Source organism: Colossoma macropomum, unplaced genomic scaffold (assembly GCF_904425465.1).
Source record: "Colossoma macropomum unplaced genomic scaffold, Colossoma_macropomum, whole genome shotgun sequence".
In the NCBI taxonomy this organism is placed as follows: domain Eukaryota; kingdom Metazoa; phylum Chordata; class Actinopteri; order Characiformes; family Serrasalmidae; genus Colossoma; species Colossoma macropomum.
The window spans coordinates 57065639-57089290 of NW_023494792.1; the positions used below are offsets into that span (position 1 = coordinate 57065639).

At 41.2% G+C, this 23652-nt stretch overlaps 1 protein-coding gene across 2 annotated transcripts; it reads left to right on the forward strand.

The window, feature by feature from the left end:
* Positions 1 to 451: 451 nt before the first annotated feature.
* Positions 452 to 21797, forward strand: optn (optineurin). Of its 2 annotated transcripts, none has more exons than XM_036577649.1 (14): positions 452 to 581; positions 2873 to 3023; positions 4870 to 5069; positions 5724 to 5882; positions 7501 to 7565; positions 7789 to 7920; positions 11828 to 11942; positions 12044 to 12159; positions 12368 to 12517; positions 16433 to 16517; positions 17542 to 17697; positions 19161 to 19303; positions 19386 to 19474; positions 20946 to 21797. In XM_036577649.1, exons 2-14 carry the CDS (start codon positions 2891 to 2893, stop codon positions 21053 to 21055), a joined length of 1653 nt encoding a protein of 550 aa, XP_036433542.1. In that variant the 5' UTR covers positions 452 to 581; positions 2873 to 2890; the 3' UTR covers positions 21056 to 21797. The 2 variants fall into 2 exon arrangements, with proteins under 2 accessions (XP_036433542.1, XP_036433543.1); XM_036577650.1 differs by having other exon boundaries at positions 467 to 585.
* The last annotated feature ends 1855 nt before the right edge of the window (positions 21798 to 23652 follow it).

The following is a 23652-nucleotide window of genomic DNA, read 5'->3' on the forward strand; positions in this document are numbered from 1 at the left end:
GTGTCTGCGTGGGTTTCCTCCGGGTGGTCCGGTTTCCTCCCACAGTCCAAAAACATGCAGTCAGGCCTATAGGACATGCTAAAATTGCCCCTAGGTGTGAATGTGTATGTCTGTCTGTCTGCCCTCCGATGGACTGGCGACCTGTCCAGGGTGTATCCTGCCTTCCGCCCAATGACAGCTGGGATAGGCTCCAGCACCCCACCGTGACCCAGAAGGATAAGTGGTTTAGATGATGTATGTATAACTTTTTGTGATGGAGCTTTTAGAAGCAATAAACTCTCTTCAGACGTCTGGCTCCTATCTTCACAGCGGGTTTTTTTCTACAACAGAGCATTTCACACCAAACCACTCCGGACGACTTTTGTTTACATCTCAACGACTGAACGATGCAGAACTTTGGAAAATTCGGTGGACTTCCCCTTTCCGCCTGTCAGCGTAGTGTGTAGATCTGCGAGGGAGTGAGTGAGTGAGCGAGCGAGGGAGCGAAGAGAAACGTCAGAACCAGGAACCAGTTCGTTTCCCCAAACAAGTCAAGTACGCAGAAAGAGAAAGAAGCAGAAAAGAAGCAGAAGTGAAGCTCGGTAGGTAAATCAGGCTGATGGACGCTGCTTACTAATTCAGTCCACTGTTTTTCCTGCTTCGGAGATGCGTGGCTTTTAATGACAGGCGAGTTTTGACGAACTGCTGCGGGAAGCGACGCCAGTTCGGAGGTCTGTAGTTTTGCTAGCAGGTTAACGTCGACAACTGACGGTTAGGCTGTGTCTAAAGTTGTTTTCTACATGTTGTCAGTGTCCAGTTAGTCTGAGGGCTTTAGTGAGTCTCTCTGTCCTGGATTAGTGTATTTTCGACTGGGCTAACTTAACTTATCCACGACGTGTTATGTAAGAAAACGAAAGTAAAAGTTGAAGCCAGCTAACAGTAAAGACAGTACAGTATGTGCTGTTTCATTTTAAAGGAGAATTCCACCAATTTTTCCAAAAATTCTGAATAATTCAGTCTTTGAGATGTAAACAGAGTCATTTCGGAGTGATTTGATGTGAAGTGCTTTATTGTGGAGAAATGTACAGACTCATTTCTTTACAGTGGTGGTGATAGGAACCAGGGGGGCACAATGTCTACAACACAGATATAGCCATTTTATTACCTATGCCAAACCACCAGTGTACCTACACGTGTCCTCTGAGTTTTTAGATGTAATATTCATGATGGTAAAATAGTGGTAAATCTGATAATAATGTGTTTTGGGGACTATTTTTTCTGTTCAGTGCCCTGTGTGTACCCCTCCGCCATGAATTGGTTAAAATAAACGGATTAAAATACGTTCTAAGCCTAAACTTTATCACAAAACTGTCGGAAAACAACATTTCAGACATCAGGCAGTGAATTCATAACTATTTTCGAGCAATAGCTGTCAGTGAGGGAGCTGTTAGAGGTGGACGTCTGGTTCCTATCAACACCACTGTGAACAGTTATGACTGTGAGTCTCTCCAGTCTGGAGCATTTCACACCAAACCACCCTGAATGGCTTTGTTTACATTTTCTCTAGTCAATTATATTGAATTTTTGAAAATCGGTGGAATACCCCTTTAACGTTAATGATATAGCTGCTCTGCTGGCTAAACTGCTCTAACAAGCGTTCAAAACCTGACACATTTTCTGAGCTGGTTTACTGATTAGACTATTGACATCAGACTCAGAAATCAGACACAGCAACATGTCTGAGGGGCTCACCCAGAGGCAGATTTAGTGATTCTGGGGTCCTAAGCAAAAGACAGGAATGGGGTCCACCCTGAATTCACTTTAAATTAAATTATTGACGCAGCTGTCTACACAGCAAATATCTTACCAAGTGAAACTATCTTGAATCCGGTCGTTATATCAAATATTTGTCTTTTTGAGATGGTTGCAAGAATATTATAACGTTATTTACAAACATTTTTTACTTAACTATTTTTTATTAAGTGAAATATATCACAATATTGGCAGATTATTTTGCCTTTTTATTTTTATCCTATCCAACTCCACCCACTAGTTAGGACACAATCACACAATACAAGCAGTGCTAGGAGGTTAAAGGCAAACACAGGCTTCCCCTGAGTCTTGTGAAGCGCCACTGCATCTTTTCAAATTGCCGCTAATGCAGTGTCATTAGACAGCTGAACACGCTTGGAGGAGAACACTAACCGCCAGTTCTGTTGGGACAGCTAGCAGATACCTGCGCTGGCTTGCATCACGCTGACTGATGGAAGGAGACGGGGGGAGCCATCCTTGGACTCCCGGCCACGGATGGCTGTATCATCACCGTGGCTCGAACTCACGATCTCCTGACGACAGGGCCAACACTTGGATGACTTTGCCTGTTTTATGAGACGATGCTTGAAATACACAAAGTGATCTGCCAGCATTGTGAGATAGTTTGTACAGAGTAAAGCAGAAACAAAGTGATGAGCAGAAAGATTAGTTTTTCCAGGAAGTCATAAGTAGCTTAATCATGTTACGTTTTGAACAAGGTCATTTGTAATGTGAATTGATTACTTTTATGACTAATTACACCAGCATTAACACCAGCGTTATGTACTGTGTGCTGAGCCTGAGCAGCACTCGGTTCTGATTGAAAAAAATGATGTCAGCGTCAGAAGTCTAGTGATAAACTTTGCTTTTCCCATCTTTTTGCATTTCTTTGCTACACTTGAATGTATGTATATATGTATATATGTATATATATAAGACCCACCCTGGGCTAATCTAGCTAGTTTGAAGCTCCAAACAGTGAGGGACCTCGCCTTTTGACCCAGCTTCTTCTTTTGGTTCTGATTCTGAAGGCTTTGTGTTTTGAGTCTTCTTGTCCTGTTTCTCTACCCTCCTCATTCAGAAACAGCCTGTGGAAAAGATGGCATCGAGTTCGCCCATGGTGAATGGGGACCTCACTTCACCCCGAGGGTCCCACGGTCCAGGCACTTCTCATGTAGAGGAGACCCTTCAACAGATGAACGTCCTCATCAAGGAGAATAGGGAGCTGAAAGGTGAGCTTGTTGCCCTGTTGTTAGCAGCACCATGATCACCATAACACCAATCAGATGCCATGTAGGAGAATCCTCAGTTTCCATTCGTTTACTGTCAAAGGGCCCATATTCTACGCTTTTCTAGTCCACTTATGACATTTGTGTGGTTTTGTGTGCTCAAACCTGTCTTAATTCATTTTTGCATAAACATTCTTCAGCCTCTCTTTGTCTTGACGCAGCTGTCAACTCTGCAAATATCTTGGCAAGTGAAATCATCTTAAATCTAGTTGTTACATCAAATATTTCTCATTTTGAGATTGTTGCAAAAATATTATAAGGTTATTTAACTTATTTCCAAACATTTTACACTTAACTAATTTTACACTTAACTAATTTTATTAAGTGAAATGATATCACTGTATCGGCTGATCATTTTGCCTTTTTTATTATTATTATTATTATTATTATTATTGTATCCAGTTTCAACCACTAGTTAGGACTCCCCCAATTACCAAATACCCCAAATACCGCCAGCGCTAAATGTTTCCCTGCTCCCTATGTGGTGCACTATGCGGGTCTTTAAATAATGACTCAGGCACCAAAACAGTGCATAATATGTCTAACAAAGAGTATTTGAGATTAAGCTACATGTGTACAGTTCCCTGTAGGGCACTATTTAGGCAAAGAAGAAGTCAAACTTCCATAACTCACATATATCAGGAATGCTCCCATATATGTAGGAAGTAGGGAGCCATTAGAGAATCAGCCTCAGAATTAAACCGACTGTTTTTGTTATTGTGCTTTTAAGATTGATTAAGATCCATCATTCAAAAGACCTCTGTTCTGATTGACTGTCCGGTATCGTGCCTCAGAACAAAAACGTCTCCTCTCCTTCACTGTGAAAGGGTGGGGCTGAACTGCTCTAGGCTGAATAGGTGAATGTATATAAATGTATTATTTTTAGTTTACATGTATGGACTCTTTGAACTGGGGAGTGAACGGTACATGTTGACTCTTGCAGACTCTTACTAATTTTCTTAGGAAAATGTGTTTTTTTATGATTTGGCCCTTTAATATTTGAATCGTGGGTCATATAAGTTTGTAATTTAAAGGGCTCGCATTCTAAATTGCTGTAGGCAGAATGGGTAGATATGTGATAATGCACTGCTTTTTGTGACATCACAAAAAAATAAATTCAGTTTTGATGCTCAGTTTACATCCAAATGGGCTGCAGAGTGGATGCTTAATTTAGAAACTGTTATATATATATATATATATATATATATATATATATATATATATATATATATATATATATATATCAAGAGATATCTTCAAAATGGTAACTTTACAGGAGAAGGAAAAAACATACTTTACTTTTAATGTAAGTCAATGGAACCAGACTTTTTTCCAAGTGGTTTTGGGTCATTTCTTTAGGTCCATTCTTCATGAAATTTACACACAATGTAAAGGACAACAGGCATTTTTGAATTATGTCAAAAACTGGAAAACAACAAAAATTGAGGAGATATATATATATATATATATATATATATATATATATATATATATATATATATATATATATATATATATTATATAGATATATATATACTTAGTATATAATGAACTTAGTGTTTTAAATATATATTTTTACATACTGTGTACATACTTTGCATACACCCTTGTAATGAAGCCACCACTATCATGGATTAGCTTCAAATTAACTGGGCAATCTCTTGACTCGACTGTTTATGTTTCTCATTGAACCATTTTCCTGTTTTTCAAAAGGATTCATTTTCTTTTAAACACCTCTGTAACAGAATAACAGAACAGAACAGACTTTCTCTCTTGCTTCCTCCTACAGAAGCTCTCAAGCAGACTAACCTGACGATGAAGGAGAGGTTTGAGGGTCTGACTTTGTGGAAGGAAAAGCAGAAGGAGGAGAGAAACTTTCTGGAGAGTCGGCTTGAGGAGGCGAGGGAAAGAGTGCGTGCTCTGGAGGCTGAAAATGAGCTGCTTAAGAAACGAGTGCAGGAGCTGGAGAGCCATGCTGCTGCAGAAGAGGTGAGACTACACACTGTTAGTGTGGGATTACATAGCTTTATTACACAGATTTGTAATTATTTTTAAAGGATATTGAATCATCATCCGAAATATTCTTGGTTTGTATTTGTTTACAGTCATATGCAAAAGTTTGGGCGCCCCGGTCAAATGACATGCTTTTTTGGTTGATATTCTCATGAAAATAAGTGAACACATCCTCTATCAAGATTAACCATCTGAACATTTTAATGCACAATTACTGTTTATTTGCTGAATTTACAGATTATGGAAAAAAAAAAAAACATAAAATAAGGCCTGGGCAAAAGCTAAGGAACATTTTATGTTTTTTTTTCCCAATATGTTGAACTTTATGTTGAATGTTAGCAAATAAATAGAAATTATGCACTAACATTTGCAGAAAAATATCATATTTACATTTCCTCCCTGTATAGAGGAACTTTAAAATCATCAAAATGTGTAACTGACCTGGGGTGATCAAACCTTTATACATGACTACATTTAATACAAGGCATTGCAGAAAAATATATAAAATATATTTTATAAAAGGGCCGCAAGGAATGTTTGTTAGGCTTGTCATGTGGCAGAGTGAGGATCTGATAAACTTGACCTGGGGAGTGGAATTTGATGAGTGAAGATAAGCGTGCTGTGCTCCAGGGTGAAGGGGCTGGTGTACAGGCCAAGCTGGAAGCGCTGAAGAATCAGATCGTCCGTCTGCAGGCTGAGAAGAGCGACTTGGTGGCTATGAACTCTGAGCTCCAACTGAAGATGGGCCAGGGATCACCAGAAGACTCCTTCATTGAGATCCGCATTGCAGTAAGGACATGTTCAAGTACACAAACAACAAACATACAAACTGTCTCCATTGGCTGGTTTCCATCTGGAATATTTTAATAGAAAAATGTTCTGACTGCATAAAATGTTTAGCGACGAATGGAAACCGCAATTATTAATATTTTACACATATTCACGGCAAAGTTTTCAATTCCACTTGAAAAGAAACTTAAAATAGAAAATAGTGGAAGCATTTTTAACAATCAGAAATAATGCAGCTCTGCAGAAGTTTAAGATCATGTGACAGGAATTTCGTCATGTGCTTCACTCTATAGTAAACTACAAAGCAAACCACAGCAGGAAGGGCAGGTTGGTAGCAGAGCAGTATTGGGCTGAGGACAAAAGAAGGTTTCATTTTAGACAAAAAACAACAAGATGTCTACAATAAAAAAAATAATAATAAATAAATAAATACATAAATACATACATACATATATACATACATACTAGGGTTGAAAGGTTTGGGATCACTGTTGATGGTACTTCTGTACCACATCACAAATTTCAATTTGTAGGAAGCTGCGACAAAAAGAAATGTTAGATGTTTTCAGAATGATGAACGGAGATTTAGATTGTTCTGAAAATGACTGAGAAAGCTGTAAAGCAAAAAAATAACTTAGACTTAATAACTTAACCAGTATGCCGCGTATTTGACCAAATCTGAGGCAGATAACGCATTAAAAAATAAATAATGAACTCTGATCATTAAGGGCCTCAAGAATAATAGGATAAGAATATAATAACTAATTATATGTGCATTATATATCATTTAGTAACTGTTTGATGTTCTCAAAAAGTTTGAAGTATTGAATAATTCATTTTAAAATATCTCGAGTCTTGCTTGTAGTATTTCAGTCCACACACAAACACACACACACACACACACACACACACACACACACATTATTGATACAGATTACAACAATGAATATTATAAGTGATTCCAAACTTTTTGAGCCTGTGTGTATGTATGTACACACACACACACACACACACATACACACACACACAAAAATACAAACACAATTGTATATTAAACCTCCATCACATCCTCTACAGAGAACAAACATAAATATGCCATTTATCCGCAAATCTTAGTGCACAATTTCTTTTTATTTGCTTCTGTTTATCTGAGTTTAACATATAAAAACATTACAAATAAAACTCAATATTTATAAAATGTCCTTTGCATTTTATTATCCAGTAAAATCCAACATATCTCCCTATATGTTAAATTCAGCAGATAAACAGTAATTGTGCATTACAGTGTACAGGAGTGTGTTCTCTGTAGAGGATGTGTTCCCTTATTTTCGCTAAGAAAACCAAAAAGCTTGTCATTGGATCAGGGGCACCGAAACTTTTGTATACAACTGTATATTTGTGTGCATAAAACAGCAGGAAATTACATCATTACACAGATTTTACAGAAAAAAAAAGATTTTCTTGTAGTATAAATTTGTGGCCAAAAATGTGCATTTTTTAAAAGCACATTTTCACTACTCTATAGAAACCTACTGTTATTACACTTAAATGGATTAATGTCCATATGCACGTTTGTATGCATGGACAAAAAGCTTTCTGACCATACTCTTTTGTGCAGGAGGGTGAGCTGAATGTGACCAAAGATTTGCCTGTTACCCAGAAAGACCCCTCCGCATCCAGCATGTATGTTAAGTTTGGACTTTAATATGATGGTTCTGCCCATTTCTCCGCATGTTTTTTGTGTTTTCACTGCTCTGACACTCTTAAATAAAATCATCAGGTAGTTGTAAATCCCTGCTTTTCTCACCCTTCAGTAGAACCAAACCATTTCTCACCGTCTAGTATAATGTTAGCCCAATTACGTGCATGCTTATGTGGACTATGTTTGTACTGTTTTTCTATGCAGGGCTAGGTGTGACTTGCCCATGCCACGGCTGGAGTCAGAGGAGCAGACTGTGAGGCAGCTCCTGCAGTCACTGAGACAGGTGACTCAGCAGAAAGAGCAACTGCAGCTTCAACTTCAGACTGCATCCAAGAGGTAGAGACACACCCACAACCATATAAGCACATGCAGAAACGCTCTCGACCGTGTAAGCATACAGTGGTGCTGGACAGTTTGTGAACCTTTTAGAATTTTTCATATTTTTGCATAAATTTGACCTAAAACTTCATCAGATTTTCACACAAGTCCTAACAGTAGATAAAGAGAACCAAATTAAACAAATGAGACAAAAATATTAGACTTGGTCATTTATTTATTGAGGAAAATGATCTAATATTACACATCTGTGAGTGGCAAAAGTATGTGTACCTATGTGGAGCCAGGGTAACTTCTAAGCAACTAAAGGCGTGACTCACAGTGGTTAACGTTAAAGTTCAAAAGGGGTTCACAAACTTTCAAGCACCACTGAAAGCAGAGCGAGAGGAAAAAGTCCTTTTCAAGGTTTTCAAATCAGTTTGAATGTGATGCTCAGAAATGAAGAGTGAAAGTATGAAAGGCTTTATCAGGCTTGTCAGGAATCAACATACGCACTGAAAGTAAAAGTAAACCTGTGTGTCCAAAGGTTAAATAATAACAGTGCTTAGTTTTACGAAACAACAAATTTGTCCCAAAATTTCTTTGCACAGCTCTCACTAAGTTTGACACAGTATTAAGAAAGTCACTTTAAAGTCACTTTAATTGTGATGTTAAATGTCAGTGTGAATAGATCATATTTTACTATGTAACAAATCGGCGTATCATATAGGCTCAGTCACACTTGCCTTTGCCAGTGAATTTTAACGAGCGAACTTGCATTGATTTCATTGGAATTTGCCACAGTGTGCTGCAGACCTCCAGGATGAACAAATGTTGTGTGAGAAATTTCACTTTTAGTTCTACTTTGGTGAACTGTGACACACAAATTTGAGGCCTCTACCAGTAGCTCTGCTGCTTTGGCTGTGTTGACCTTTAAAGGGGCGGCCCTTCATAGCACGGAACCTCCAAAACTACGGAAAATGCTACTTTAACCATCCTTTACTTTTGTGGTTTTACTGTTTGGACAAACTTTCTAACTGCTGGTTTAGCTTCTTGGCCAGCCGCAGCTGCACAAATGTCACCCCACTGTCACCAACCATTCTCGTCATCTACATTTTTTTTGTGTGACTTAGGCCCAATCCCATTTCTTCTTTTTACTCCTACCCCTTGTTTTTGAGTGTCACCCTAACCCCTTGGAACTGAGTTACAGTTAGTGGTTAAAATCTTGCCCTACGAAATGGGACCCTCAAAAAAAAAAAAATAAATAAATAAAAAACATACTTCATTAACAGCTACTAGCGCTGCTCTGTAGGCGACCCAGCCCATCTTCAGTGATAGCAGAGAAGAGAAAAGTTCAGCTCCTCACTGCTGGGCTTTAGTTACATTTAGGAAATCATATTTTTCAAAGAGGGACAATTATTTTTATCACCCACCACTAATTCTTTGGTGATATGAAGCTGAAGTCAGATATTCACCAGCTTCTTGCTCGAATTTTCCTGTTCCACCTTAAATGGTGCAGCAGTTACATTCTGGCTTTTTAGGCATCAGAACTGCTGGACTATTTAAGGTGGAATGGGAAAGTTAGCTAGCTAGCTACCGAGACATTAGCATGATATTTAGCGAATATTTTATTTTATTTTTTTTTTTTTATGCTTGTTATGAAGAAAAGGACCATAATACATTAAAACATCATTAAACTAAAATAATACAGTGGTTATCGTAATTTCTTAACAGAGAAAATTCGCACATTCATGGGTTTCTTTGGTCTCTTGTTCAGCCATCTTGCCGGTTTTTCTTTTTTTCTCACAACACTCCGTTTGGAGTGAGTCTCTGAAAAACCTCCGTTTGGAGGGCCATGTAGCCCTAACACTTCACACTACCCTCCATCTCAACAAAAACTGGGACACCCTACCCCTAGACATGAACGCTAAGGGCTAAGTGGTAGGGGCGAGGGGTGAAATGGGACTGGGCCTTAGTCCACAGCAGTATATCTTGCAAGTATATTATTATCTGATATAATTATGTCTACCTTTATAACTGTTTATGGTTAGTGAGTTAGCTGGCTCACTAACTGCATCAGCATGGAGGATGTTGTCATTGCCAGCCTCGGCTGAAACCATTTCGCCAGGCAACGCAAACTGATGTCTAGTGTGACTGCGGCTTAAATAAGCACATGAAACAGGCTCGACACATTCCTGAATACAGAGCACAACAAAGACTGTGGAATGTGCAGCGCGTCACTGCAGACAGGTTATACATGTTACACCTTTATGTTTTCATTGACCTGGCTTTGTAACTCACTAGCTTTACATCTATATATCTGTACGGATCTTAGAGGATGAGCAGACAGAGTGGGTCAGGAAGATTAGTGTGGACAGTGACTGACGTCCTGGGACTTACAATGTTGTCATATCAGCTTATTAAAAATAAAACACTTACTAAATGCTGTTTCTAAAGTTGGAACATTATCAGTGTGATGGTTCATCAAGGCTTCTTCAGTAAGGAAAATGGTTCTGTAGAGAACCATAAACACTCAAAAAACGAAAGTGTTCTTTGCATCGTTAAATGGTTCCTCTTCAGGTTGATGGGGAATGTGCTGTAGATGGTTCTATACAGAACCTTTTTGAAAAGGGTTCTGTATAGCACCAAAAAGGGTTCTTCTGTTGTTATGATGTCAAGCTTGTAACAATAGAAGAACCCTTTTAGAGCTATATAGAACCCTTTACAAAAAGGTTCTGTATAGAACCATCTACAGCACATTCTCCATCAACCTGAAGAGGAACCGTTTAACGATGCAAAGAACACTTTAATCATGCAAAGGGTTCTTTGAGTGTTTATGGTTCTCTACAGAACCATTTTCTTCACGGAAAAAGCCTTGGTTATTTCTGAGTGTACATACACCGATCAGGCATAACATTATGACCACCTCCTTGTTTCTACGCTCATTGTCCATCTTATCAGCTCCACTTACTATATAGGTGCACTTTGTAGTTCTACAGTTACAGACTGTAGTCCATCTGTTTCTCTGCATACTTTGTTAGCCCCCTTTTACCCTGTTCTTCAGTGGTCAGGACCCCCATGGACCCTCACAGAGCAGGTACTATTTGGGTGGTGGATCATTCTCAGCACTGCAGTAACACTGACATGGTGGTGGTGTGTTAGTGTGTGTTGTGCTGGTCTGGGTGGATCAGACACAGCAGTGCTGCTGGAGTTTTTAAACACCTCAGTGTCACTGCTGGACTGAGAATAGTCCACCAACCAAAAACATCCAGCCAACAGCGTCCTGTGAGCAGCGTCCTGTGACCACTGATGAAGGACTGTCGTCTCTATCGTCTCTGACTTTACATCTACAAGGTGGACTGACAAGGTAGTAGTGTCTAATAGAGTGGGCAGTGAGTGGACACAGTGTTTAAAAACTCCAGCAGCACTGCTGTGTCTGATCCACTCATACCAGCGCAACACACACTAACACACCACCACGTCAGTGTTACTGCAGTGCTGAGAATGATCCACCAACCAAATAGTACCTGCTCTGTGAGGGTCCATGGGGGTCCTGACCACTGAAGAACAGGGTGAAATGAGTGTTGAAACAAGGAGGTGGTTGCAGTTATGCCTGATCGGTGTATGCATCTTTGACAAACATAAGCAAATGCAAACATGTACAATGAAGACCATTTGTCATTTATCTATGAGACACACACACACACACACACACACACGTATATTGTGGCTGTCGGAACAGGAACAAAACCTTCTATCTCCAAAATGACAACTTTACAGGAGAAGGAAAAACACTTATTTAATATTTTTGTTAAGGGCAACTGTAGTTCTCAAATTATGCAATAAAAAAGTAAAACAATGAGAAAAATAGAGAAACAAGGTTTTGTTCCGACAGTGACCATTTTAAGCATGCTGTTCTCTCCTGAAGGATTGCAGAATTGGAGCTGCAGCCACCCAACACTGACAGTGAAACACAGACATCTTTGCCATGTACCACCACAGCAGATACACAGACCAAGAGCGCCGAGGAGGACACAGCCAAGGTAACAGTACAGCATCCGAAAGGACTTTGAGATCTGAAAACATAAGTCTGTTCACAAAACCCCGAATATGATGAATAAATGATGGTGTGTATGTGTTCCAGTCGGCCTCTGAGGTGGAGAATCTGAAGGCTCAGATGATGAGTTTGTTTAAAGAGCTGCAGCAGGCTCAGAGTAAACTGGATGAGGCGGAGAACATGAAGAAGAGCCTCCAGGACAGGTTCACAATTCTAAAGCGTCTATCAGCCGTCTAATCTTATATTACAATGGAGTCAGTAATCAAAAACTGTTATACAGTCGCAGACGGTGGCAGAAGTTCTTTTAAATGGGCTGCCCTGCATATTAGATTATTTTGTGTATTAATTGGATGTTTTCTTCATCAGATGTGAAAATGTAACTGCAGGCCCTCCCCCTGTCCCTCTTTGCAGGTGTAAGGATCTGGAGCAGGATCTGACCACCGTGAAGACTCAGCTGGGGGAGAGGCAGCAGATTCAGGCTGAGAACGACAAGCTGAAGGTGCAGCTGGAGAGCATGCAGGCTGCCATCAAACTGGAACAGAGGAAAGCTCAGGAGGAGAGGTCAGTCTACTGCACTGCACTGCAGCCAGCAGTGTACTTCAAACGATGAAACACTAAACGAAACCGAACTACCACTAAACACGCTGTTATAAATATACGTCTTAGGACTGCTAGTGGCCCACTTCATGCAGTAGACCAATCACAGTCAGTGGGAGGTCTCAGAATGAATGATGCAGTGATTTGGACCAGTTGCATTCAGAGGGAGGTCCCAGAATGAATCATGCAGTGATTCGGACCAATCACAGTCAGGGGGAGGTCTCCGAAGGAACAGCGTGGTGATTCGGACCAATCACAGTTGGGGGGAGGTCTCAGAATGAATGACGCAGTGATCTGGACCAATTGCATTCAGAAGGAGGTCCCAGAATGAATCATGCAGTGATTCGGACCAATCACAGTCAGGGGGAGGTCTCAGAATGAATGACGCAGTGATCTGGACCAATTGCATTCAGAAGGAGGTCCCAGAATGAATCATGCAGTGATTCGGACCAATCACAGTCAGGGGGAGGTCTCAGAAGGAACGGCGTGGTGATTTGGACCAATCACAGTCAGGGGGAGGTCTCCGAAGGAACAGCGTGGTGATTCGGACCAGTCACAGTCAGGGGGAGGTTTCCGAAGGAACAGCGTGGTGATTCGGACCAATCACAGTCAGTGGGAGGTCTCAGAATGAATGACGCAGTGATCTGGACCAATTGCATTCAGAAGGAGGTCCCAGAATGAATCATGCAGTGATTCGGACCAATCACAGTCAGGGGGAGGTCTCAGAATGAATGACGCAGTGATCTGGACCAATTGCATTCAGAAGGAGGTCCCAGAATGAATCATGCAGTGATTCGGACCAATCACAGTCAGGGGGAGGTCTCAGAAGGAACAGCGTGGTGATTCGGACCAGTCACAGTCAGGGGGAGGTCTCCGAAGGAACGGCGTGGTGATTCGGACCAGTCACAGTCAGGGGGAGGTCTCCGAAGGAACGGCGTGGTGATTCGGACCAATCACAGTCAGGGGGAGGTCTCCGAAGGAACAGCGTGGTGATTCGGACCAATCACAGTCGGGGGGAGGTCTCCGAAGGAACAGCGTGGTGATTCGGACCAATCACAGTCGGGGGGAGGTCTCCGAAGGAACAGCGTGGTGATTCGGACCAATCACAGTCGGGGGGAGGTCTCCGAAGGAACAGCGTGGTGATTCGGACCAATCACAGTCGGGGGGAGGTCTCCGAAGGAACAGCGTGGTGATTCGGACCAATCACAGTCGGGGGGAGGTCTCCGAAGGAACAGCGTGGTGATTCGGACCAATCACAGTCGGGGGGAGGTCTCCGAAGGAACAGCGTGGTGATTCGGACCAATCACAGTCGGGGGGAGGTCTCCGAAGGAACAGCGTGGTGATTCGGACCAATCACAGTCGGGGGGAGGTCTCCGAAGGAACAGCGTGGTGATTCGGACCAATCACAGTCGGGGGGAGGTCTCCGAAGGAACAGCGTGGTGATTCGGACCAATCACAGTCGGGGGGAGGTCTCCGAAGGAACAGCGTGGTGATTCGGACCAATCACAGTCGGGGGGAGGTCTCCGAAGGAACAGCGTGGTGATTCGGACCAATCACAGTCGGGGGGAGGTCTCCGAAGGAACAGCGTGGTGATTCGGACCAATCACAGTCGGGGGGAGGTCTCCGAAGGAACAGCGTGGTGATTCGGACCAATCACAGTCGGGGGGAGGTCTCCGAAGGAACAGCGTGGTGATTCGGACCAATCACAGTCGGGGGGAGGTCTCCGAAGGAACAGCGTGGTGATTCGGACCAATCACAGTCGGGGGGAGGTCTCCGAAGGAACAGCGTGGTGATTCGGACCAATCACAGTCGGGGGGAGGTCTCCGAAGGAACAGCGTGGTGATTCGGACCAATCACAGTCGGGGGGAGGTCTCCGAAGGAACAGCGTGGTGATTCGGACCAATCACAGTCGGGGGGAGGTCTCCGAAGGAACAGCGTGGTGATTCGGACCAATCACAGTCGGGGGGAGGTCTCCGAAGGAACAGCGTGGTGATTCGGACCAATCACAGTCGGGGGGAGGTCTCCGAAGGAACAGCGTGGTGATTCGGACCAATCACAGTCGGGGGGAGGTCTCCGAAGGAACAGCGTGGTGATTCGGACCAATCACAGTCGGGGGGAGGTCTCCGAAGGAACAGCGCGGTGATTCGGACCAATCACAGTCGGGGGGAGGTCTCCGAAGGAACAGCGCGGTGATTCGGACCAATCACAGTCGGGGGGAGGTCTCCGAAGGAACAGCGCGGTGATTCGGACCAATCACAGTCGGGGGGAGGTCTCCGAAGGAACAGCGCGGTGATTCGGACCAATCACAGTCGGGGGGAGGTCTCCGAAGGAACAGCGCGGTGATTCGGACCAATCACAGTCGGGGGGAGGTCTCCGAAGGAACAGCGCGGTGATTCGGACCAATCACAGTCGGGGGGAGGTCTCCGAAGGAACAGCGCGGTGATTCGGACCAATCACAGTCGGGGGGAGGTCTCCGAAGGAACAGCGCGGTGATTCGGACCAATCACAGTCGGGGGGAGGTCTCCGAAGGAACAGCGCGGTGATTCGGACCAATCACAGTCGGGGGGAGGTCTCCGAAGGAACAGCGCGGTGATTCGGACCAATCACAGTCAGGGGGAGGTCTCCGAAGGAACAGCGCGGTGATTCGGACCAATCACAGTCAGGGGGAGGTCTCCGAAGGAACAGCGTGGTGATTCGGACCAATCACAGTCAGGGGGAGGTCTCCGAAGGAACAGCGTGGTGATTCGGACCAATCACAGTCAGGAGATCTCAGAATAAACGGCGTAATTAGAGCTGATAATTAGAGTCGATTACAGTCAGGGGAGGTCTCAAAACAACAACATGCCGTTTAGGACCACTCACAGTCGGGGGGAGGTCTCAGAACTAGGGCTGTGAATTTTGGCAATTTTTTTTTAAAGATAACTGACCATTATTAGTTGGTGATCAGTCATTTACCCACAAACCATGAGAATGACCCATGGAAACATCAAACACAGTCCTGCGTTTTATAAGAAAAAGTTTTAGGCTTTACTGAATGAAAACACAGCCTAACGTAACAGATATGACAGCAGGTTAATGTAGTCTTTTTACTTACATTTAAAACACACTATTAGCCCAACTTAACAAACATTTTGTTTTCATGTAAACTTTGGCCTAAAAATTTATTTTACCAAAAAATTCCACACTAAGATTAATAGCCCTCAGCTTAAACATCAGCCTGGGCTCAAAATTGATCTTTAACCTTCATGTCCCTCATCATATTAAGTGCAATTCATCATATTATATATAACTTAGAAGAAAACCTTGTTTTCCTGTAATCCGCCTTCAAAATGTAATGACTTTTCCCCGTCCATAAAAGGGTCTCCTGATTTTTGGTCATCGCTGCGTGTCCGTTAGTGGAGAAAAATAATTTTAACCAATGATATCATGATTCACTTCCCCCCACACTCACTTATCATCCCACCACAAAGCTCAGCTAGTTCAGAGACCCTCCCTGATAATGTGTTTTACTTGGAAGTATATCACAGTTCGGGAGGAAAATGAGGTCTAATTTCAGACTCTGGTTGACTTTAAAGGCCAGATTGGCTGGTCTGCCATTTCATTTTCAAAGAAATCAACAGCACATTTACCATAAACCATAAAAAATGTGATTACATGAGGAATTCATCAGTTTCAGACAGGTCGGGGCAGAAGGTACAAAACATTCATTTTTGGTAAACAGGGTTGTGTCGACATGGTTATTGACGCTTGTTGAGAATTTCCCCACTGAATGTAAATCACAGTTAGCTGATCAGTGTAACCCATTACTGTAGAGAACTGACATGTGACTGAGTGGAAAATAACTGTGACTCATCTGTCTGTTTCTCTGTCCCCTAACAGGAATAATCTGGCGCAGCTGAAGGATGCTTACACCAAACTGTTTGAGGATTATAATGAACTCAAGGAGGAGAATAAGAAAAAGGAGGTAACTGTTCACACTTACCTTAATCTAAAACGCTGATGTTGCAAACAATCAGAATGTAGTAGTTTTGTTTTTTTCATGCTTTTTAAACTTTTATTTCTTTACGAAATGTGAAATTAATTTTAGCTGTGCTTAATGTTGAAGGAGGATATATATATATATATATATATATATATATATGCCCTGACTAATAAGAAATGAAAACTGCTAGCAGCCAGTTAGCAAAATACAGATAATGCTACCTGATCTACACTGCATTTCATTTCTAAGTGTTTTAATCTTTTTATTATTAGAAAATTATAATTATATATATTATTTTATTATTAGGTTGTTATTTTTGTATTATTATGTTTAATCTTAATTCATTTGACATTTAGATGGTAGAAACATCCTGAATCTTTTAAGCCTCTTGTTCAGTCTGGCATTCCCAGGTTTGTGCATATGGGTTGTAACAATGTTCCTCCCAAGAGCTTCCGTAGTTTGAGGTGACCTTGATTGGCCAGTGCAGGAGTGGACGTACTGATTGATTTAGATCAGGGGTTCCCAGTGCTGGTGACCTCCTACACCTGATACAGCCCACTAGCAGCTTGTTAATTAGTTTTATGAGTTAAGTCAGGTGTACTGGGATTGGGAACCCCTTATGTAGATCATGTCCAGATTTTGAGAACTTGGTCCATCACAGGATTTAAAATCAAATAGTGGTAACACTTTATGTTGATAGTGCACTGTAGATGCTTTGTAGAAGCTCAGTCTGTCTTTAACAACCATTCAACTAAATGTGTATCAAACGAGTTGAGTCTAACCCTGACTTTAACTTCAGTCTCAAACCTACACCAACTCCTAAACCTAACCCTAACCATACAGTTGTTGATAATCAGCCATCACCAGAAAGTTGTCAATAATTTCAGTGTATGTAGAACATCTATAGGCGACCTTCAAAATAAAATGTGCCCCGAACAGCCGAGTCATCTGAGTTTTTGATGGTCCAGCAGGTGTTCAGAGCAGTGTGTGTGTCTGTGATCTTCAGGGCTTTGTATCTTCGGAGGATTTTGGAGAGCTTCAGGACAGACTGGCGGCAGCTGAGCAGGCTCTGGCAGACAAACAGCAGAAGATTGATGAGATGAAGCAGGAGATCTTCCAGAAGGAGAAGGACCTGGAGACCATCTCTGTCTTTCAAGCCCAGGTGCTGCATGTCTGAACTGAAGCTAAACATGAATCTTCATGTGAATTTAATGAGTTTTTAGTTTTAGGAAGGGTCTCCTACCAGCAGGGAATCCGTCTGCTCCCCCAAACACAGCACAGCAGCAGCTTAGTCATTATTCAGCCAACCCACAGGATAAAGGATTTCATTTTATTGGACAGTCAGAAAAAGATAAGAACGAAACGAGAGCCGTGTTTTGTGAGCGGTGAAGCAAAAGAGTGTGAAAGTGATCGTTAGACCTCAGTCCGCTACCACTCTACATGGTCTGAAATTGATTTGAATGATTTCTCTGGACTGTCTTGACGGTGTGAGAGCTCAGCAACTCTACAAATCACACTGCAAATAGCAATCATCGGGGTCCAAGCACTGGGTGCCATTATGGAGCCAGTAGAACAAAAATGATAGGCAAATTGGCCTCTATTTATAATTGATGTTGGGTCTCACAAGAAGATGTCAGCCAAATTTTGTACACATTGACCTTCATAGATCATAATATTTAGAAAACAGTACAGTTTATGCATGTGACGTGGTGTTTGCATGGTTGGTTTTATTTTAAAATTAGAGCTACAACTATTGGAAAAGTTTCATTTTCTTATGTAGCTGTTGAATATTATCTCAGTTATTCCAGTTTTCTGAGAAAAGCCCGAGATATGTTTCACTTTTAATGACTGAATGAAAAAAAATCTTGTTGTTCTGTTTTATTACAAACACTATTATTACAATAATCATTAGTAATATTATAATTATAATAATTATTATTTATTGTTAATTTGCTTTTTTGTAGGAGTGGTGGAATCGGTTTCTTTTTATAATACTTGTAGTGAAAACACATCACTGGCAAACAGTTATTGTCATAGCAAATTGCATTAAGTGGTTTCCAAGGGATTCTGCCCAATCTGGCAACCCTGGCCAGGTTGCTGAGACTTTATCACACACATTTGGGAAAACACCAGGCAATTAAAACCAACATGATCTCCTCAAATTAGAGCTCTAATACAGACGTAATAGGAACGTTCTCTTGACAGCCCTCTGCTGGGATATCACCACCACTTAAACAGGAAAGGAAAATTCGACTGAAATGAAAAATGGCAAATCATAAATCACTGTTATTCCATTATGTGACGTTGAGATTCTCTCGTTCCCTGTAGATATGCTGCTATTGTGCTCTAGTGGTGACTCGCTAGTGTTGAGCTTGATAAAGAGAACTTTGTTTCCCGTCGGACTGATAAAACAGATGCACAGCAGCTTGTGGTTTCATAAAAAATGTAAAAACACCAGTTACTTGTATTTTATTGAGTAGTCTTTGGCCTTAAAGTCAGCAACATTTCTCCTGGGGAACATTTCTGCTGCTGGACCCCCTACAGAGGACTGGTTTCTGAACTTGCCACCTGTTTAAGCACCTGTCTAGCAGGTGATGCTTACCTGTATGTGCGTGTGCTACGCAGGCGGAGGTGTACTCCTCAGACTTCTACGCAGAGCGAGCAGCCCGGGAGAAGATTCATGAGGAGAAAGAGCGCCTGGCTACTCAGCTGGAGTTTGTGAAGAAGCACAACAGCCAGTTGCAGGAGGAGTTGGAGTCTCTGGGCAGGTACATATTTTTTCTTTCTGTGGTCATCCTTTCTCTGTCTCCCCCTGCTGTATTACTCTAAAGACCTGTCTTTCCCATTCAGGCAGTCTATGAGTGAGCTGCAGAGGAGACATGTGTCTCGTGGGGCTAATCCAGGGGGCTCCTCACCACACCAAGTGCAGGGAGGCAGAGGTAAGCTGCTATCGCTACCCTCCTTCACAAAGGCCCAATCCCATTTCTTATTTTTACCCCTACCCCTTGTTTTTGAGTGTCACCTTGCCCATTGGGACTGAGTTCTAAGAGGCACAGTCGTTATCTGATTTCAGTAGTTATCTGGTTATTCAAGTGGCCGTGTGAACAGCGTACTCCACTTTCTTGGACTGGATTAAAGTTGTTTAAGAAACCCAGTAAAGAGTCCTGGAGTTCAGCTCAGTTATCAGGCTTTTTCAATGCATGTGGAGTATTTTTTTGTTTTTCTATATCTGCATACCCTGCTAGAAAAAAACAGCAGAGACCAGCATAGCTGATCACCAGCATAACCAGCATATGCTGTGTTTTGGATGCTGGTCAACTGTGACCAGGGTAGCAGAACCAAATAGAGACAAGCTGCCCAGGAAACAGTAAACACTAATTTTCAATGCTACCAAGAAATGGTGACAAATGACCACATGGTTGTGCATTGTGGAGCCATATAAACTCCCAAATAAGTGTTTACCAATAAAGGGACTCCGTGTTAAAAGGAAAACCGTTTTGCATCTCATGCTGCACGTTCTTCTTTGGTGAGATTTTAAGGAATTGCTATAGGTTGCTATGGTACACGTGCATGTCTTGTATTAAGGCAGAAATCTGATTATTGAGAGACTCAGAGTTTCCACATGATCAGATTACTGAAGTGCTTGTGAACGTGTTGATTGACTCATTACTAAAATCTGATTTTCTGCAGTTGCTGTGTGCAACTGATTTAGCAGAAAAAATACAGTGTGTTCCTACATGGGCCAAAACAAATTCCTCACTGTCATTAATACATATAAGAAATTGTCACCGTCCAAAAATATGTATCTCCAAAATAGTAACTTTAATGGAGGGGGCAGAAATGTCCCTAATTTTAATATAAGTTAAACCAAAGACATTTTTATTCCATTTTGGAGGATTTCTGTTGGCCCATTTTCACAGAGTGTAAAGGAGAGCTGGTCTTTAAAAAATAAAAAAAATGAAAAAGTTTGACAGTATCAGTTCCACAGCAGCTACTGAATGTTTTATAATTGAATATTATTACTTTTCAGTCTATAACTTTTTTTATTCTTTCTAATTTGTTTTTAACTTATTGGTATTATTATTACTTGTATAGTTGTATTTCATTGGATTTCATTTCATCCCACTGTAAATGAGACTTTGGTCTCAGTGGGCTAATAAATATAGAGTAGTTATTGAATAATAACTAATAAGCCTGCAGTTTAAAGGGTTAATACCCACATTGCTGCTGTCTCTGCCTGTAACATTCTGGCAGTTAACACGTTGCACTGTGGACTGCACTGTGTAAACTGGAGTTTGTGTCAGAATGGACGTGGTGCTATTAATATTAATAACCAGTGCAGCAACTGAGTGTTCTTAGTTGGTCTGAATGGTTTGAAGTTTTGTGCACTGATTCCAGCCTCTCTTTCAGTTGACTGGCAGCAGCAGGTGAATATACCAGAGCACGCGTGTCCTAAGTGTGGGGAAGTCCTGCCAGATCTGGACACGCTGCAGATCCACATCATGGACTGCATCATCTGAGTCCGTTGCCCAGCAACCACATCGGCCTGTCACTAATCCTCCTTCTGAGCACTCGGATGGACGGGCCAGTCATAAGATTTAGCAACGCACTTATGGTAAAAACTCCCAGCGCTCAAATCTAACGCAATCTCCATAGAGGCTCCTACACGATTTATTCTAATACTGCTCGGCTGATCTACTTCCTGTAAATAGCATTAAGGCAAATGTTATTACATAGGTAAAAATGACTGAGGGCTCAGAAATGATGATATTACGTTTTGTTTGAAAGATAAGGATGAACAAAGTTTGTCCAGAGAGGGAAAAATGGATATTATATCTGAAGAGGAAGGGTGACTGTTTAATCTCCTGAAGACAGACTTGATTTTGAGCTATACTCATCTATACTTATCTATAGATCGCCGTTCATGTTTTGGAGAAGGTAGTTTATATCTAACAGGAAAGAAATCTGTTGGTAGCATATTTAAACCAACGGTTATTAGCCAGTTAATTTATATTGGAGTGAATACAGGTGCTTTAGTATGAAAGGTGGATTAAGCTTTAAAAATCCTTTTATAAACAATGCACTTTAACAAATTATGTTTTCATACTATTGTAAGCAGGGTATTCTCCCTTATTGCTAAGAGAACAGTGTTGCAGCTAAGTGGAGGTATAGGGTGCATCCTGCATTATACTGTGGCTGTATACGTTCAGCTGTGAAGTGTAACTCTGTAAACACAAATACAATAAAAAAAACACATAAAAATCATGTGTGAAAGTTAATCTTGTACATCATGTCACATCATGTTATACAGATACATGATGCACTGAGCAGTTGAAATGATATTTTATATTCCTATGGTATCAAAGTTACATTTAAGAGATCGATAAGCTGGTCCTACGCATAAATGATCAGACATAGGTCTAGTAAGACCTATCCAAATCACCATGGTAACTATTTAAAGAGCCCATGTCCTACATTCTCCATGATTCTTCCCCCACTGAAATCCACTTACAAAGTTGGCTTTATGTACCAAAAATGGTCATAATTCATTTTTACATGCTCATTTTGCAACATTTCTTTACCCCTTACAATTAAAGGTTGCTTGTTACTGTGCCTTTAAGAGTGAATACTGATATGTTAATGAGCTCTGTTCTGATTGGCTGCCCTCTATTGTGCCTTACTTAACAAAACAAACAAACAAAAAAATAATAAAAAAAAAAACAGACCGTAAGAAAAAGCCCTCCTTATGACTTGACCTGCTGCTGTATGGACAGAGTGGGGACTGAGTGGTAAGTTTTTAAATCTTTAAAAATGTTTACATTTCGCTGTTGTCGGAGCAAAACCTCATATCTCCATTTTTGTAATTTTTCAATTTTTGACATAATCTGAAAATGCCTGTTGTCCTTTACATTGTGTGTAAATTTCATGATGAATGGACCAAAAGAAACGGCCCAAAACGACTTGGGGGAAAAAGTCTGGTTCCACTGACTTGCATTGAAAGTAAAGAATGTTTTTTCCTTCTCTTGTAACGTTATTATTTTGGAGATAAGAGGTTTTGATTCGACAGCAGCGATATCATTATTGTTTAATGTAATTTAAATACATTAAATTCTTGTTTCAAAAAAACAAAAGGAAATTCAGTTTTCCATAATACGAGCCCTTTAAAAGAACCTTCAGCAATACAAACCCCTGATCAGCGTGAAACCTGGTGCCCAGCCCTGGTCCTGGTGATCTGCCGCCCAGGAGAGTGTAGGTCCAACAACACCTGGCTCTAATATTCAGATGCTCCTGAAGGCCTTCATTACCTGGATCAGCAGTGGTTAGACCAGGGCTGGAGATAAGCTCTGAGGAGCATGAGGAGCACGGCTGGGCACAGCTTCTCCCAAGACCCTCAGGATATCTTCCATACTGCCACTTACAAGCCAAACGTGATTTATTTAAATGACTTTTCGTTTATTAAGTTTACAAACACGGTAACAAATCTGGTTTTTATTGGAGCGCAAAGCGCAGTTTTATACGAAGCTTGAACATCCTATAGTGCAAAACATACAGTTAAATGCTGCCAATGATTCCCTACATGTTTTTTTGTTTGGTTTTCACTTTATTCAACTTTTTTTTTCTTTTGAACATTTTGTACAATGTTAAATAGTATATGGAAAAACCACTGAACTGAAGTCACTAGATGACCTAGAGACACGACATTGCAAAACAAATCAGATAGTAGTACAAAACAAAATAACTTAATGACAGGTCAGTAGCATTAAGTAAACATGTTGTTCTGCTGTATTTCTTTCCACAGGAGATCGAATGGAAAATAAAACACATGACCATTTTATTCAAATTTGTGTGTGTGCACTTTTGTGGTTACTCTGTGGCGATATAGTCTGAGACCAAAGCAGCATGCAAGGTCTTTTTTTTTTCCATAAAGACGAGCATGGTCAATATCTGAACGTGTCAGGTGGCGCACTGAATGGCATTTCCACATATCGGCACTTTGCTAAGCAGTTTTTAATAGGAAGGCGACAGGAGTAAACAGAAATAATAATAATATTAATAATAATAATAATAACTGAAAAAACAAAAACACTGACAGTAGAAGTGACACCATTCCAAAAAG